Consider the following 17,336-nt stretch of genomic DNA (forward strand, 5'->3'; position numbering starts at 1 on the left):
GGGCTGCCTCGGACCATTAGACCATTTTACTTATTCAATTCTAAAGGTGCTCCTAAAACAGGCTGGTGGCTACCTGCTTTGACTGTGGTGGTCAGCTATGTGTGAGTGGATAGGGGAGTAAGATAGCAGCTGTTTCAGGTTGATTCAGTAATGGAGTTGATTTGTGTTTTGGAGATGACATATAGATACACATTTTTTTATTGATTTTTTTTATATTTCACCTTTATTTAACCAGGTAGGCTAGTTGAGAACAAGTTCTCATTTACAACTGGGATCTGGCCAAGTTAAAGCAAAGCAGTTCGAAATATACATACAACACATACAACAACACATACAACAAATTAAGCACACACACACACACAATTTCATTCTGTGCCCCACACCAGGCACAGAAACAGACGAAAATCATTACCGGAACAGTTGCATTACATCAATAAAATTGATATATCAATATGGTGTCCTGTCACTTCTGGAGATCAAGATCATCTCAGGAACACATTTAGTCAAATGATTAAAGTGTGTGTCCAGAACCGGGATCTGTCCAATACACACTACCATATGTCACAATTGGTGTCCATATATCCCTGCAGGGGAAAGAATGAGGGAGGAGGGAGGGTGTAAGAAGGAAAAAGCAGACAATACAATTCCACATGTATTGCTTCTTGTGCCGTCACTCCGCGGGAGGCTTTATTAGGGTCGGCTCGTCTTATCTCTCACACGATCTGGCACGCGCAAGAGGGTCGGCAGGTGTGGAGGAGAGACAAGTCTAGAGGAGGCAGAAGGATTCCCTGTAATCGGTCCCCTCAAAGAAGAATGGCCCCTGGCATGCAGTTTACTATAGTGCATCTGATATGATCATAATATCACGGAAAAACAAGACGGACTACAGGAGCAGTCGTTCTGTCCACGAGCGCACCCGGTCCTGACGACAACTTTCTTTGTTTTCCTATAGCGGAGGTCAAGAGACAGCACTTCTGAAGATTTTTATCCTCAGACAATCAAGTGATGCTCCGAAGAAGTGAAAGAAAACATTAACACCTGGTTATAGCCTAGTTAATAGGCACGTAAAATAGTTTTGAATAGTCAAACATCTCATTTGAAGACCTTTGATGGCATCACCTTTAAATTGAGTTTTTCTCGAACATGAAATGTTGATGAGAAGGGTTGGAAATGTTTGACCGTGAGAGAAACCAACAAGAGTCACAGTTTTTAAGGTGGAAATAACTCTTCAGCGGTACACCCTTCTTGGATAAAGTTCAACAAATGTATAAGGTGAGTTTAATAAGCATTCCTACAATTGAAACAAACATTTTGGAAGAACATAACGTTTTATAGGCATATCTGTTTCCATTTTCCAATGATGATGTTTATTTTGGTATGGAAATGATTCCAGTGTTGTATAATTATTTATGTTATCCCCTCTAAACTAAAAGTAACATGATACATATTGTGCCTTTATATAACGCGCATAAAGGATATCTCGTTTGTATATCAACATATTTCAGACGCGCGTCATCCAATCATAGCCTATACAGCACGTGAATCGTCTGCGAGACAGATGGTCAGCTGCTCACGTGAATTCAGAGCTCTCCCAATAATTAATTTCAATTAAGTCTTAATTAATGTCTGCTGTGTTATGTGATGTATGTTCGCAGCTATCGGATTTAATCGAATGCAGCCTGTGGAAATGTGTTCCCATGAAATGTACATACGAGACAGTTTTAAAATGGGCAGACTAGCCAGAATTGCTCAACTTTATGAGTAGTAGGCTAATAGGCTATTTCGATAGACCCTACATAGGGCTTATAAAAAACCCAGATAAGACAATCCATATGGATTGTGTTTACACAGGCAGTCCACTTCTGATATTTTTGCCACTAATTGGTCTTTTGACCAATCACATCAGATCTTTTCACATCAGATCTTTTTCAGAGCTGATCTGATTGGCCAGAAAAATTTCAGAATTGAGCTGCCTGATAGGCCTAGACAATGAAGTGAGTTGTTAGAATCAGCACCAAGGAGAGTGCACAACAGGAGTGCGAACATGCATCTCACCAAAATATTCTCTCACTTTTAAAAATCTAATTGTCCACAGAAACCTAACATATTCTCACCCCTGATCTCTCCTCTGTTATAAGACTAAACCCATATCTCTCACACAGGGGTTGTTGAACCTTTGATCTAAAAACTGATCACAGAACAGACTGCTTGAAGATGATGCTAAGTCCAGACCAACCAGATGCCGACCTGCCCTGTGGGCAGCCCGACACAGAGACCCTGCTGAACGGCATCAAGATGGAGTGCGCCCCCCTGCCCGCGGAACCCACAGAGGGCGAGGGCAAGGCGCGATCTCTGTCCATGCCTTCCCTCAGCAGGGAGGAGAAGAGGAGGCGGCGGCGTGCCACAGACAAGTACCGGTCCGCACACGCAACGAGAGAGCGCATCCGCGTCGAGGCCTTCAATGTTGGGTTCGCCGAGCTGAGGAAACTTCTCCCGACACTTCCGCCAGACAAGAAGCTGTCCAAGATCGAGATCCTCCGGCTGGCAATCTGCTACATCACCTACCTCAACCATGTGCTGGACGCGTAGGGCACGCGTTAGGGATGGACATCTGTCAGTGAAGGAGAGAAGACTGAACATGGGGAAGATCTCAATTGCATACTCTTCACATCCTCTCTCCTTTCTTATCTTCTCCTTCTCAAAACTAATTGGATGAGAAAACCAGAGGTTCCTCTGTCTCCTCCAATGGGTTTTGAAAAGGAGACAAGGAGAGAGGAGAGAGGATGCAAGAAGTATGTAATTGAGATCTTCCCATGGAGACCGAGAAGGGTGGACATTGTTGCCACATATCTGGCCTCGGAGCCCTGTCGTGCCTATGGTGTCTGCCGAAGTCCCCTGGTGTGGTGCCACTAGGCCAGTGACACATAATAAAACAGGACCTAATGTCTCTCTCTTTCACAGTGCTGTGATGGAAAGAAACTGCTGGCCCGCTGGACTTTCCTACAGACTTATTCAGTGCTGCTGCTGAGTCACCTCAATCCAAATTTGTTGTGTCAGAAAATGCAATAATGTCAGGATATCCTACTTCTTATAGCCTATGTTCTTAAAATTGAAAGATATAGTACTGTTAGCTTATAGACTTATATACTGCCAGGGCCAAACTTCTCTCCATGGACAGGGCTGATTTAAAGGACCTATAGCTGCAGAGACGTGCTGAAATCAGCACTGATGTTCAAAGTAGAATATAACTGGGCACTTATTTACAGAAATTAGATGTTTCATATTGTATTCCTTGTTGATTTGTGGATTAGGCCTAGTAAGTTATTTATTTGTCAATGAATGTTTACATTGTGTCATTTCTTGTCTGGTGTTTGCACAAGCATATTTATTTGAATTATATAACAACAATTTATACTCTGACAACAATGGATATTGTTGCTCTTTAATTGCAGTTTTATCAGATTTGATCTGTTTAACATTTTCCACAAAAAATCTGAAATCCTTGTTAAGTCCAAAGGTTGCAAGGGAAATGACAATATTTCGTTAGTATGGTGAGACAGTTTCAAATTTAGGCTGACAATTTAATTGTTAGATTTTTCGATTGTCCAGAAGTTTGTTGGTTTCATGCTTTTTTCATACTAACATTTTTTGGGTGACAAAAACTCCATAGTTTACTGTAGCCAATACCTGCTTTCCAAAGATTGCTTAACATTTCAGGGTGTCCTTTCGTAGTAACCCATGGATATGAAACATAGAAACAGAATTTGTTCAATCAAATAAACAGCTTTTTAAGTTAAAATATTCTTAAATGTTTGGTGTTGTATAGACATTCTGGATAGATAGACATACGTTCAGGTGGAATTTCGAAAAACAAAAAAATCGCCTAGAGATGTCGGTGACGCCAGGGTATTTAATATTTTCTCCAGATTGGAGAGGCGAGGTCTGGGGCACTGGGCCAGTGTCCGAGCCGGAGCTTCGCTCTGTAGTCGGCGGACAGACACTCTCCCCACGGACGGGGCAGGTGTTCCTCCAGACGAGCCGAGACAACCACATTACGGCCCATCCGTCTGCCACGTCCCCCGGGACACGGGCGGGCACACGCACACACGCACACATTTAGGGAGAGGTGACTTGGGAATTATCGGCAAGAGAAAAAAAAGCATATTGGCTGGACAAAGAGCTTATTCGTGAAAGAAATAATAATTACAATAATTGTAGGCTATAGGCCTAACAATAATTATATAGCCTACCGTTAATTATTTGAATATTGGAAAGCCCATTGATAAATAATTCGACCTAAAAGCATCATGAAAAACATAAAATATTTATAAACAAACAAGATTTTTGACATGGAAATTCACGTCAGTTTTGTGAATGCAGAAGAAGCATGTTGTAGTTCTAATTCGTAAGACAACAAAAACAATTGAAACAGACTGCTACTTTGTTCCAGGTAATTCATTACAACTAAACAATACAAATATATATAGGCTATAGGCTACATCTAGTAAAGCCGGATAGCTAGAGAGCTTGCATTAACTAAATGCCAGAAGAGAATCAAATGGAATATCACATAGCCTACATATATGAAAGGGAAGTGAAATGGGACAGCTTATCAGTTCCACAACTGAATGCATTCAACTGAAATGTGTTTACCGCATTTAGCCCAACCTCTCTGAATCAGAGTCAAGTAATACATTGTTTCCTATATGAAGTCCTTTTCATCTAGAGTCAAACAATAGCATTTATTTACATTTTCCACAGACCACAAAATGTTAATTACACATATCATAAAGGGATTCTATCCTTTCTTCTTTTTCTTTTCTTTTCATTCCATTTCACATTCTTGTCATTTATCCATTGTAACCAATATCTGTTTGTGCTCTCTCTCTCTCTCTCTCTCTGTCTCTCTACATCTCTCTGTCTGTCTCTCTCTCGCTCTCTCTCTCTGTCTCTCTATGTCTCTCTGTCTGTCTCTCTCTCTCTGTCTCTGTCTCTGTCTCTGTCTCTCTGTCTGTCTGTCTGTCTGTCTGTCTGTCTGTCTGTCTGTCTGTCTGTCTGTCTGTCTGTCTGTCTGTCTGTCTGTCTGTCTGTCTGTCTGTCTGTCTGCTCTCTCTCTCTCTCTCTCTCTCTCTCTCTCTCTCTCTCTCTCTCTCTCTCTCTCTCTCTCTCTCTCTGGCAAATTTATACCAAAAAATGTACGGAAATATCACATTTACATCAGAATTCAGACCCTTTACTCAGTACTTTGTTGAAGCACCTTTGACGCTACAAGCTTGGCACACCTGTATTGGGGAGTTTCTCCCATTTTTCTCTGCAGATCTTCTCCAACTCTGCCAGGTTGGATGGAGAGCGTTGCTGCACAGCTATTTCCAGGTCTTTCCAGAGATGTTCGATCAGGTTCAAGTCCGTGCAATGGCTGGGCCACTCAAGGACATTCAGAGACTTGTCCCAAAGCCACTACTGCGTTTCTTGGCAGTGTGCTTGGAGTCGTTGTCCTGTTGGAAGGTGAACCTTTGCCCCACTCTCAGATCCTGAGTGCTCTGGAGCAGGTTTTCATCAAGGATCTCTCTGTACTTTGCTCTGTTCATCTTTCCCTCAATACTGACTAGTCTCCCACAGCATGATGCTTCAACCACCATGCTTCATCGTAGGGATGGTGCCAGGTTTCCTCCAGATGTGACGCTTGGCATTCAGGCCAAAAAGTTAAATCTTGGTTTCATTAGACCAGAGAATCGTGCCTTTTGGCAAACTCCAAGCAGGCTGTCATGTGCCTTTTACTAAGGAGTGGCTTCCGTCTGGCCACTCTACCATAAAGGCCTACCATAAAGGCCATCTCCACAGAGGAACTGGAGCTCTGTCAGAGTGACCGTCAGGTTCTTGGTCACTTTCCTGATCAAGGCCCTTCTTCCCTAATTGCTCAGGAAGAGTCTTGGTGATTTCAAACTTCTTCCATTTAAGAATAATGGAGGCCACTGTTATTGAGGACCTTCAATGCTGCAGAAATGTTTTTGTACCCTTCCCCAGATCTCTGCCTCAACACAATCCTGTCTTGGCTTGGTTTTTGCTTTGACAAGCACTGTCAACTGTGGGACCTTATATAGACAGGTGTGTGCCTTTCCAAATCATGTCCAATGAATTGAATTTACCACAGGTGGACTCCAATCAAGTTGTAGAAACATCTCAAGGATGATCAATGGAAACAGGATGCACCTAGCTCAATTTCGAGTCCCATAACAAAGGGTCTGAATACTTATGTAAATAAGATATTTACATTTTTTATGTTTAATACATTTGCAAAAATGTCTAAAAACCCGTTTTCATTTTGTCATTATGGGGTATGTGTGTAGATTGATAAGGGAAAAAAGTAATTGTATCAATTTTAGAAAAAGACTAATGTAACAAAATGTGGAAAAAGTCAAAGGGAATACTTTCCGAATGCACTGTATAAGGAGCCCATCTCTCCCCCTCTATCCTTGCCCCTCCCCCATCACTGGTCATTTTTGTGAGAACCCTGACAGCTGGACGTCTGACATGTTTATCTTTCTAACAATGGAATTGCGGAGACTATCAATGGCCGTCAGTCACAATTGAAAAGTTTTAATTTCTTCCCTTATTCAAGATGTTTATTACTAATATTGATTTATTTAAAGCAAGGGATGATAGAGAGAGATAGAGAGAGAGAATAATTGCAAAATGGTGAGTTTTGTGGTGCAAGGCTGCCCTCTGTTGGTCTATAGAACGACATGTTCAGCCAGCACCAGCAGGTCAATGATCAAATGCAATTGTATTGGTCATATACACGTATTTAGCAGATGTTATTGTGGATGTATCGAAATGCATGTGTTTCTAGCTCCAACAGTGCATTAATATCTAACAAGTAATATCTAACAATTTCACAACAATACACACAATACACACACATCTAAAGTAAAGGAATGGAATTAAGAATATATAAATACTTGGACGAGCAATGTCGGAGCAGCATAGACTAAGAGACAGTAGAATAGAATTCAATAGAATACAGTATATAAATATGAGATGAGTAATGCAAAATATGTAAACATTATTAAAGTGACCAGTGTTCCCTGTACTTGACCTCGCCTTCTGGATGATAGCGGGGTGAACAGGCCGTGGCTCGGGTGGTTGTTGTCCTTGATGATCAGCAGCTCTTTACATGTGAGTGCATTTTTTAAAGAAGGGAACATACACAAACAAACTGACTAAGGAGAGTCTGGCAAATGCCCAATGCAAATCTCTAGCCACAACTACCCCTTCAATATTGACAGATCTGAGAGAATTGTTAAGGTGAAAGCAGGCTGCGGCAGATGTTATGTGGGTGCTGTCATCATATAATGCATTCAGTCCTTCACATCTGCTAAGCCCGTAAGGACTTTGTCTAATTAGATGAAGTGGTTAATGACAGAAATGGAACAACGCTTATGTGGTTCCTAATTTATTGTATAGCAAAGTATAGCCAAGGCTACAGTGTCATGGATTAAGGTTGTCACAGCTGCCTGCCTTTGACCCGTTCACTGTGTGTGTGTGTTCCTATGTTACTGCGCTCATAATTCTACATACTTTCGGAAAGACTACATTTCATCACTTAACGAATTGCTAATAAAGTAATTAATATATTCTACATTTGGGTGATGATGATAACTGCCTACACAGCGATGCCCCCTAGCGTATACCTATCATCGCCCCAATCTCCCCCAGAATCCCTTCACTGTCTGTCCACAACTGTACTACTCCCATGGAGGAGCAGCAGCACCGTCTGTGGATCAGTTAGTTTTGCAGCCTAGGTGTATAGCAGGCTGTATTTCACGCCCAAACGCAGGTGAAGGAATGTCGCCACCGTGAAAAGGTGAGTTATGTGCGCATTGTAAATATATTGTAGTCAATTTATCTGTGATACATATCGTAATTCAGCCCGATTCGGTGGCTCAACAACTGGAGCTCGAAGCAGGAGACCAGGATCAGAGTGAAGTTCAGTGCTGCCGCGAATCGATTGACGGTCCGTCGGCGTCGCATTACATTGACTTAGTTGATTATTCTCACGGCTATATGTTTTGATGTTTATCATATTTGTTGCAATACAACTGCATAACGTTTTAAATGAGACTATTCAGCTGGCATCTCGTTCATGATCCACTAGAAAACAGATAGGCTACAGTCATAGCCGCGGGAAGTATGGGTGCTGAGCGTCCTCTGAAAAATCTGAATAAAAAACTAAACAATAATAGGAATATAATTTATGTTGCAATGTTGTTTTTCTTCACAAAAGTAGTGCACTGGGCCTTTACTAGTCCTGTATTAGCACAGGGTTCACAGAGTGACCGGTGCACGTTTGGGTTTTTGCCATCGCACAACACAGTTGATTCAAATAACCAACTCATCGTCAAGCTTTGATCATTTGAATCAGCTGTTTAGTTAGTGCCTTGGGGAGGGGACGAACCCCTGTATTAGCAGACAGATATAGCCCACTGTAGCGCAGCAGGCTACATCATAAAAAGGCTGCATGTGGTCTCTAATTTCTGCTTCACCAAATTTTGCGTAGGCAAAAATAGTTGGGTAGGTGCACAGCGGACAGCAGTGGTCCGGAGCACACCGAGCTTCACTCGGCCATTTCTCACAATGGTGCTCGTTTAGTAAAGTTAAATCAAAGCTGAATCAATGTTTTGGAAGATCATATCATTATTAATTAGTATTCTACATAACCAAATATAATAGCATAGCATAACGTTACTGTTACACCAAAAACACCACCTTTATTTATTATGAGATTTTAGGAGACTTAGCTGAATAGTCAAAAAGAATACCCCAAACATCTTCCCACGGCTATGGCTACAGTGCGTTAGCCATCCGGTGTAATAGCCGTTTTATAGCTTTCTTAGGTCTTTAACCGGGGTCACTATATCTCAAAGATCGGCTCCTTAGTTTGAACTCGTAGATGGATCGATCAGATGCGATGTTCACTGGGCTAGGTTCACTGTTATTAAGCACCATTCTAGTACGTTACCTCAGTGCACACCTGGAATTGCCTGCTATAGAGCCTTTGAATGCAGGATATGGGTGTTTTGTAGGCGCCTGTCAGCTGCCAAGCACTCTCCTATGGATATATCAGTGGAACCACTACAGTGGTTCTCAACAAGGGGTACTAGGACCCCTGGGGGTACTTGGTCTATCCACTCGTGAGACCATAGACCTACTAGTAAAATGCACATGAGGGGGTACTTCAGGTGTACTCCGGGCAGAGCAAAATTCAGTTGGTGGTACAGTAACCAAAACATGTTGGGAATAACTGGTTTTCTACCCCTATGTGCTGTTTTAGGAGGCAGGTGGCATACAGTTGAAGTCGGGAGTTTACATACACTTAGGTGGAGACATTAAAACTCGTTTTTCAACCACTCCACACATTTCTTGTTAACAAACTCCAGTTTGGCAAGTCGGTTAGGACATTTACTTTCTCCATGACACAAGTAATTTTTCCAACAATTATTTACAGACAGATATTCACTGAAAATTAATTTACTGTATTCCGGTGGGTCAGAAGTTTACATACACTAAGTTGACTGTGCCTTTAAACAGCTTGGAAAATTCCAGCAAATGATGTCATGGCTTTAGAAGCTTCTGATAGGCTAATTGTTCTCATTTGAGTCAATCGTAGGTGTACCTGTGGATGTATTTCAAGGCCTACCTTCAAACTCAGTGCCTCTTTGCTTGACATCATGGGAAAATCAAAAGAAATCAGCCAAGACATCAGGAAAAAAATTGTAGACCTCCACAAGTCTGGTTCATCCTTGGGAGCAATTTCCAAACGCCTGAAGGTACCACGTTCATCTGTACAAACAATAGAATACAAGTATAAACACCATGGGACCACGCAGCCGTCATACCGCTCAGGAAGGAGACGCGTTCTGTCTCCTAGAGATGAACGTACTTTGGTGCGAAAAGTGCAAATCAATCCCAGAACAACAGCAAAGGACCTTGTGAAGATGCTGGTGGAAACGGGTACAAAAGTATCTATATCCACAGTAAAACGAGTCCTATATCGACATAAACTGAAAGGCCGCTCATTAACGAAGAAGCTACTGATCCAAAACCGCCATAAATAAGCCAGACTATGGTTTGCAACTGCACATGGGGACAAAGATCATACTTTTTGGAGAAATGTCCTCTGGTCTGATGAAACAAAAATGTAACTGTTTGGCCATAATGACCATCGTTATGTTTGGAGGAAAAAGGGGGATGCTTGCAAGCTGAAGAACACCATCCCAACCGTGAAGCACGGGGGTGGCAGCATCATGTTGTGGGGGTGCTTTGCTGCAGGAGGGACTGGTGCACTTCATAAAATAGATGGCATCATGAGGAGGAAAATATGTGGATATATTGAAGCAACATCTCAAGACATCAGTCAGGAAGTTTAAAGCTTGGTCGCAAATGGGTCTTCCAAATGGACAATGACCCCAAGCATACTACCAAAGTTGTGGCAAAATGGCTTAAGGACAAATGGGTCAAGGTATTGGAGTGGCCATCACATAGCCCTGACCTTAATCCCATAGAAAATTAGTGGGCAGAACTGAAAGTGTGTGCGAGCAAGGAGGCCTACAAACCTGACTCGGTTACACCAGCTCTGTCAGGAGGAATGGGCCAAAATTCACCCAACTTTTTGTGGGAAGCTTGTGGAAGGCTACCCGATACGTTTGACCCAAGTTAAACAATTTAAAGGCAATGCTACCAAATACAAATTGAGTGTATGTAAACTTCTGACCCACTGGCAATGTGATGAGAGAATGATTTATTTCAGCTTTTATTTCTTTCTACTATTATTCTGACATTTCACATTCTTAAAATGAAGTGGCGATCCTACCTGACCTAAAACAGGGAATTTTTACTAAGATTAAATGTCAGGAATTGTGAAACTGAGTTTAAATGTATTCGGCTAAGGTGCATGTAAACTTACGACTTCAACTGTATGTCTGCGCAACAGTAATACCCATTATAGTAGGCACATACCAAGCCTTTTACCCTGTTAGTGCTCAAGCCTTCTTCCTTCTCTCTCCTGCCGGCATATCCTGAATCATGATCACTGTACTTGGGCTACTATTTCATTCACATGAATGGGTTTGGAACCAGGGAGGTTGGATTGCATACCAGTGACTGTCAGCTCGCTTCTCTTTTTTTTTCTTTTTTTTTTTCTTTTACTCAAGTGTGAGTGTTTGTGACCATTGAACTCTCTCTTTTCTTGTGTGTGGTAGAACCCTGTGTGTTTTTTTTCTCCCACTAGCTGATCTTGGATGATGATATCTTATGTGAATGTTTGTTTGTACTTGAACACACATACACCCCCCCCCCCCCCCCCTTAAAAATAACCCTTTTGTGCACTAACACTCATACTTGACTCTTTTCCTCCCTTACTAGCTCTGACTTTTCTACTTTATTGAGGAAACTTACTATGGCTGAGATATGTGGTAGTCCCACCTTCAGAAAGTATTCATACCCATAGACTTATTCCACATTTTGTTGTTACAGCCTGAACTCAAAATTGATTAAATTTAGCTCAATTTGGAGTGTCATAGCAAATGGTGTAAATACTTACAGTACCAGTCAAAGTTTTCTACATTGCAGAATAATAGTGAATACATCAAAAGTATGAAATAACACATATGGAATCATGTAGTAAGCAAAAAAGGGTTAAACAGATCAAATATGTTTTTGATTCTTCAAAGTAGCCACCCTTTGGCTTGATGACAGCTTTGCACACTCTTGGCATTCTCTCAAACAGCTTCCCCTGGAATGCTTTTCCAACAGTCTTGAAGGAGTTCCCACATATGCTGAGCTCTTGGCTGCTTTTCTGTCACTCTGTGGTCCAACTCATCCCAAACCATCTCAATTGGGTTGAGGCCAGGTCATCTGATGCAGCACTCCATCACTCTCCTTGGTCAAATCGCCCTTACACAGCCTGGAGTTGTGTTTTGGGTCATTGTCCTGTTGAAAAACAAATGATAGTCCTACTAAACGCAAACCAGATGGGATGGTGTATCACTACAGAATGCTGTGGTAGCCATGCTGGTTTGGTGTGCCTTGAATTCTAAATAAATCACTAACAATGTCACCAGCGAAGCACCATCACACCACCACCTCCGTGCTTCACAGTGGGAACCACACATGCGGAGATCATCCGTTCACCTACTCTGCATCTCACAAAGATACGGCGGTTGGAACCAAAAATCTCAGATTTGGACTCATCAGACCAAAGGACAGATTTCTGTTACTTGAACTCTGAAGCATTTATTTTGTCTGCAATCTGAGTTGCAGTTAAGTCTAATGAACTTACTCTGCAGCAGAGGTAACTCTGGGTCTTCCTTTCCTGTGGAGGTCCTCATGAGAGCCAGTTTCATCATAGCGCTTGATGGTTTTTGCGACTGCGCTTGAAGAAACTGAAAGTTCTTGACATTTTCCAGATTGACTGAACTTCATGTCTTAAAGTAATGATGGACTGTCATTTCTCTTTGCTTGTTTGAGCTGTTCTTGCCATAATATGGACTTATGTCTTTTATCAAAAAGGGCTATCTTCTGTATACCACCCCTACCTTGTCACAACACAACTGATTGTTTCAAACGCATTAAGAAGGAAAGAAATTCCACAAATTAACTTTTAACAAGGCACACCTGTTAATTGAAATGCATTCCAGGTGACTCTCATGAAGCTGGTTGAGAGAATACCAAGAGTGTGCAAAGCTGTCAAGGCCAAGGGTGGCTACTTTGATGAATCTAAAATCTATTTTCATTTGTTTAACACATTCTTGCTTACATGATTCCATATGTGTTATTTCATAGTGTTGATGTCTTCCCTATTATTCTGCAATGTAGAAAATAGTAAAAATAAAGAAAAATCCTGAAATGAGTAGGTGTGTCCCAACTTTTGACTGGTCTGTGTGTAATTGAGATTTCTGTATTTTATTTGAAATACATTTGCAAAAAAGATCTAAACATGTTTTCACTTTCGTTATGGGGTATTGTGTGTAGATGGGTGAGAAAATACATCTATTTAATCCGTTTTGAATTCAGGCTGATACACAGAAAAATGTGGAATAAGTCAAGGGATATGAGAACTTTCTAAATGCACTGCTGTCTTAAAGGGATAATCCACCCCAAACCACAAATTCTTCTGATTAACAGTTAAATAGCACTATGTGAAAAATGTTGAACAAATGTTTCCTTTTGCCGTTATAACAAGGTTGGTACAAACATGTGAAAATCGTTTATGGAAAACTGTTGCAGCTCAAGTCTAATTATTATTTCATTTTTTTTAAACCATGCAATGCCCTCCCTCTCTGGGCTGGCTGGCTGGCTGGCTAGCTAGGTAGAAAACAAAGCTATACACAATAATACCAAAGTCAATATCAGTATGTGAAGTAGCTAGCTGTAAAATTGCCTTAACAAACTGAATCAATTTGGGAGTCTTTCTCACCGAGTTCAACTTGCAGTCCGTCTCTGCCCAGAGCAAGAGCAGGGAAACATTGCTTTCCCACAGAGATACTTTTGAGGAGATGGGGAAACTCCATTAGAATCGTATTAACGCCCATTGTGTACGTTGCCCATAAGTCATGCATTCTGGGACAAGGAGAGCTCTCCAATGAATGAATGGGAGTCAATTGTACAATGTTGCAAATATTTTCCAAGATGGGAGATAATGTTGTATAGCTTTGGAATTGTGACAATACGTACGTTCAAGGAAAATAAACAGGCTTCTCAAGTCTTCCTTTGAGAAGGGATTGTGTGACGCTTAGCATCCGCGTGATGCAGCATGACAACGTGAACAGTCAGTTGGGTCCGGTGTTTCTCCAATCATTGTCCAATGGGATTCCTTTCTCCTCCTCTCTGTTTCCCACAGACACAGGGCACATTTCAACATGGTACTTGAAGCAGAAACGGAGTTCAATAATTTGGTACACTGTTTAGATTGAGCACATCTAAGCGAAATATATAATTTTAGAAAAAAAGCAGGAGGAAGGGAAGTGCTGCTAAGGTACACAGTAGTAGATTTTGGTTGACAGAAGGTGCTCTTTGGTAAAAGGGGTAAATTGGTCATCAAAAAGAAAGAAATCTACCTTTCTGATGCTTCGAGCCTTGAGTTGTATTTTTAAATACATATCTACAGTATTTCACTTTTGAATGTGTATAGTATTGCTTACTTGGTGTTGTCCAATGAATTCTGTAACCACTCCCTCTTCAAATCAGGATTTATTGGAAAAAGCTGTTCAAAAGAGGACATTGTATTATCATATCTTTGTATTATCATATCTGTATGACGAAGGCCATACAGCTGAAACCCGTCTGAGTTTTAAACTTTATTTCCATTGAACATGACATACAAATAAAGGCATTTTAATGAATTATATGAGGAGTGCCTTGGTCAATGCAAATAGTCTGGGTAGCAATTTGATTATGTGTTCAGGAGTCTTATGGCTTAGGGGTAGAAGCTCTTTAGAAGCCTCTTGGACCTAGACATGGTGCACTGGTACCGCTTGCCGTGCAGTAGCAGATAGAACAGTCTATGACTAGGGTGGCTGGAGTCTTTGACAATTTTTAGGGCCTTCCTCTGACACCGCCTAGTATAGAGGTCCTGGATGGCAGGAAGCTTGGCACCAGTGATGTACTGGGCTGTTCAGTTGCCATAACAGGACGACCTTGCGGTCGGAGGCCGAGCAGTTGCCCAGTGATGCAACCTGTCAGGATGCTCTCGATGGTGCAGATATAGAACCTTTTTGAGGATCTGAGGACCCATGCCAAATCTTTTCAGTCTCCTGAGGGGAATAGGTTTTGTCGTGCCCTCTTCACAACTGTCTTGTGTGCTTGGCCCATGATAGTTTGTTGGTGATGTCAACACTAAGGAACTTGAAGCTCTCAACCTGATCCACTGCAGCCCCGTCGATGATAATGGGGGCATGCTCGGTCCTCTCTTTCCTGTAGTCCACAATCATCTCCTTTGTTTTTTTAAAACCTTTATTTAACTAGGTAAGTCAGTTAAGAACAAATTCTTATTTTCAATGATGGCCTAGGAACAGTGGGTTAACTGCCTTGTTCAGGGGCAGAACGACAGATTTTTACCATGTCAACTCAGGGATTCGATCTTGCAACCTTTCGGTTACTAGTCCAATGCTCTAACCCCTAGGCTACCTGCCGCCCTGTCCTGATCACGTTGAAGGAGAGGTTGTTGTCCTGGCACCACACTGCCAGGTCTCTGACCTCCTCCCTATGGGCTGTCTTGTCGTTGTCGGTGATCAGGCCTACCACTATTGTGTCATCAGCAAACTTAATGATGGTGTTGGAGTCGTGCCTGGCCATGCAGTCATGGGTGAACAGGGAGTACAGGAGGGGACTGAGCACGCACCCCTGAGGGGCCCCTGTGTTGAGGATCAGCGTGGCAGATGTGTTGTTACCTACCCTTACCACCTGGGGGCGGCCCGTCAGAAAGTCCAGAATCCAGTTGCGAGGGAGGTGTTTAGTCCCAGGGCCCTTAGCTTATTGATGAGCTTCGAGGGCACTATGATGTTGAACGCCAAGCTGTAGTCAATGAACAGCATTCTCACATAGGTGTTCCTTTTGTTCAGGTGGGAAAGGGCAGTGTGGAGTGCAATAGAGATTGCATCATCTGTGGATCTGTTGGGGCGGTATCCAAATTCGAGTGGGTCAAGTGTTTCTAGGATAGTGATGTTGATGTGAGCCATGACCAGCCTTTCAAAGCACTTCATGGCTAGATACGTGTGTGCCATGGGTCGGTAGTCATTTAGACAGGTTATCTTAGTGTTCTTGGGCACAGGCACTATGGTGGTCTGCTTAAAACATGTTGGTATTACAGACTCGGACAGGGAGAGGTTGAAATATCAGTGAAGACATTTGCCAGTTGGTCACAGTACACGTCCTGGTTATCCTTGTGAATGTTGACCTCTTTAAAGGTCTTACTCACATCAGCTGCGTTGGGCATGATCACACAGTCTTCCAGAACAGCTGGTGCTCTCATGCATGTTTCAGTGTTATTTCCCTCAAAGCAAGCTTTGAAGTAGTTTAGTTTGTCTGGTACGCTCATGTCACTGGGCTACTCTCGGCTGTGCTTCCCTTTTGTAGTCTGTAATGGTTTGCAAGCCCCGCCACATCCAACGAGGGTCAGAGAGTAGTACGATTCGATCTTAGTCCTGTATTGACGCTTTGCCTGTTTGATGGTTCGTCAGAGGGCATAGCGGGATTTCTTATAAGCATCCGGGATAGAGTCCCGCTCCTTGAAAGCGGCAGCTCTAGCCTAAAGGCTCAGTGCGGTTAAGTTGAATGCTCTGGATAAGATGACTAAAGTGTAATGATTTATGAGTCATCATGCATTATGGGATCTTAACCAGATCATTGAATGGCTCAATACTTATTGTAGGAACACAAACACACACCATACACATGTCACATATTACCATTTACAGTCTCAGCTGTACAGCCTCTATCTAAGCTGTATATGTGTAAACGCTTGTGTTCTGCCCTGATTGGATTTATTTGACTCCTGCTGTTAATTAACCCACACTGTCAGACATGTCTGGCTTTACCAGGCAGTGTTCACAACACAAGCTGCAGGGTCACCTCATAAATAATGTGAACTCTTACGGGTTCCCCATACCGCCCAAAGGCCCCCCTGTGTGTGTGTGTGCATACATGCGATGTGTGTGGGTGCGCTTCAGTATTGTGTTAATCAACAGCTGTTCTAGGGTTATCTCTTGTCAATGGACAGATTGCTCTCTTTATAAAGCACTGCTGAGGTTCTGTCACCATTTTATTTAATTTCCAACAGACTTAAACAGACTTACTTGGCACATTTTATCTACAGTATTTGTGTGTGTGTGCATTCAGTTTGTGTTCCTGTATCTGGCTCATCTTTGTCTGTCTGTGTTATTTGTTGTTAATAACTGTGTCTTTATGTTTACGTCGTCTTTCATCACATACGCTGTTTGTCGCCCATGTGAATACAGTACATATCTTTGTGTTTGGTGGTGAGTAGGCATATGTGTGTTAAACTGCTAAACAAACATACCATAACACATGCTAAATCCCTGGCATAGCATGGCATTTTGCGACCATTAGGGCATTCTGAAGGAGAGGAGGGGGGGCTAATAGGGTGGGTGAGGGAGGGCACAGTGTGGATGCCATGGTAACCAGGGATCCCTGCAGGCTAGGTTAATCTGTGCCACACAGGATGTTGGCAGGCTGCATACAACTGAATGTGTTGGCCTTGCTGATCACACAACGCCCTTCCCCTCTGCCCTGTTTATGGTCCAAATGACTCTACAGCTGGG

At 42.3% G+C, this 17,336-nt stretch overlaps 2 protein-coding genes across 2 annotated transcripts in view; both read left to right on the forward strand.

Moving 5' to 3' along the window:
* Positions 1–647: 647 nt before the first annotated feature.
* On the forward strand, positions 648–3,799 carry LOC106586626 (helix-loop-helix protein 2). Its single transcript, XM_014174113.3, has 2 exons — positions 648–1,272; positions 2,163–3,799. Exon 2 carries the CDS (start codon positions 2,215–2,217, stop codon positions 2,587–2,589), a length of 375 nt encoding a protein of 124 aa, XP_014029588.1. The 5' UTR covers positions 648–1,272; positions 2,163–2,214; the 3' UTR covers positions 2,590–3,799.
* Positions 3,800–7,727: 3,928 nt separating this feature from the next.
* The window catches only part of LOC106586627 (vang-like protein 1), a 37,745-nt gene continuing 28,136 nt past the window's right edge, over positions 7,728–17,336 (forward strand). Inside the window, exon 1 of the mRNA XM_014174114.3 lies at positions 7,728–7,864. The gene's annotated coding sequence lies outside the window, so the exon portion shown is untranslated. The remainder of the gene's footprint in view (positions 7,865–17,336) is intronic.

This window comes from Salmo salar, chromosome 25 (assembly GCF_965601325.2).
Source record: "Salmo salar chromosome 25, fSalSal1, whole genome shotgun sequence".
Lineage (NCBI taxonomy): Eukaryota > Metazoa > Chordata > Actinopteri > Salmoniformes > Salmonidae > Salmo > Salmo salar.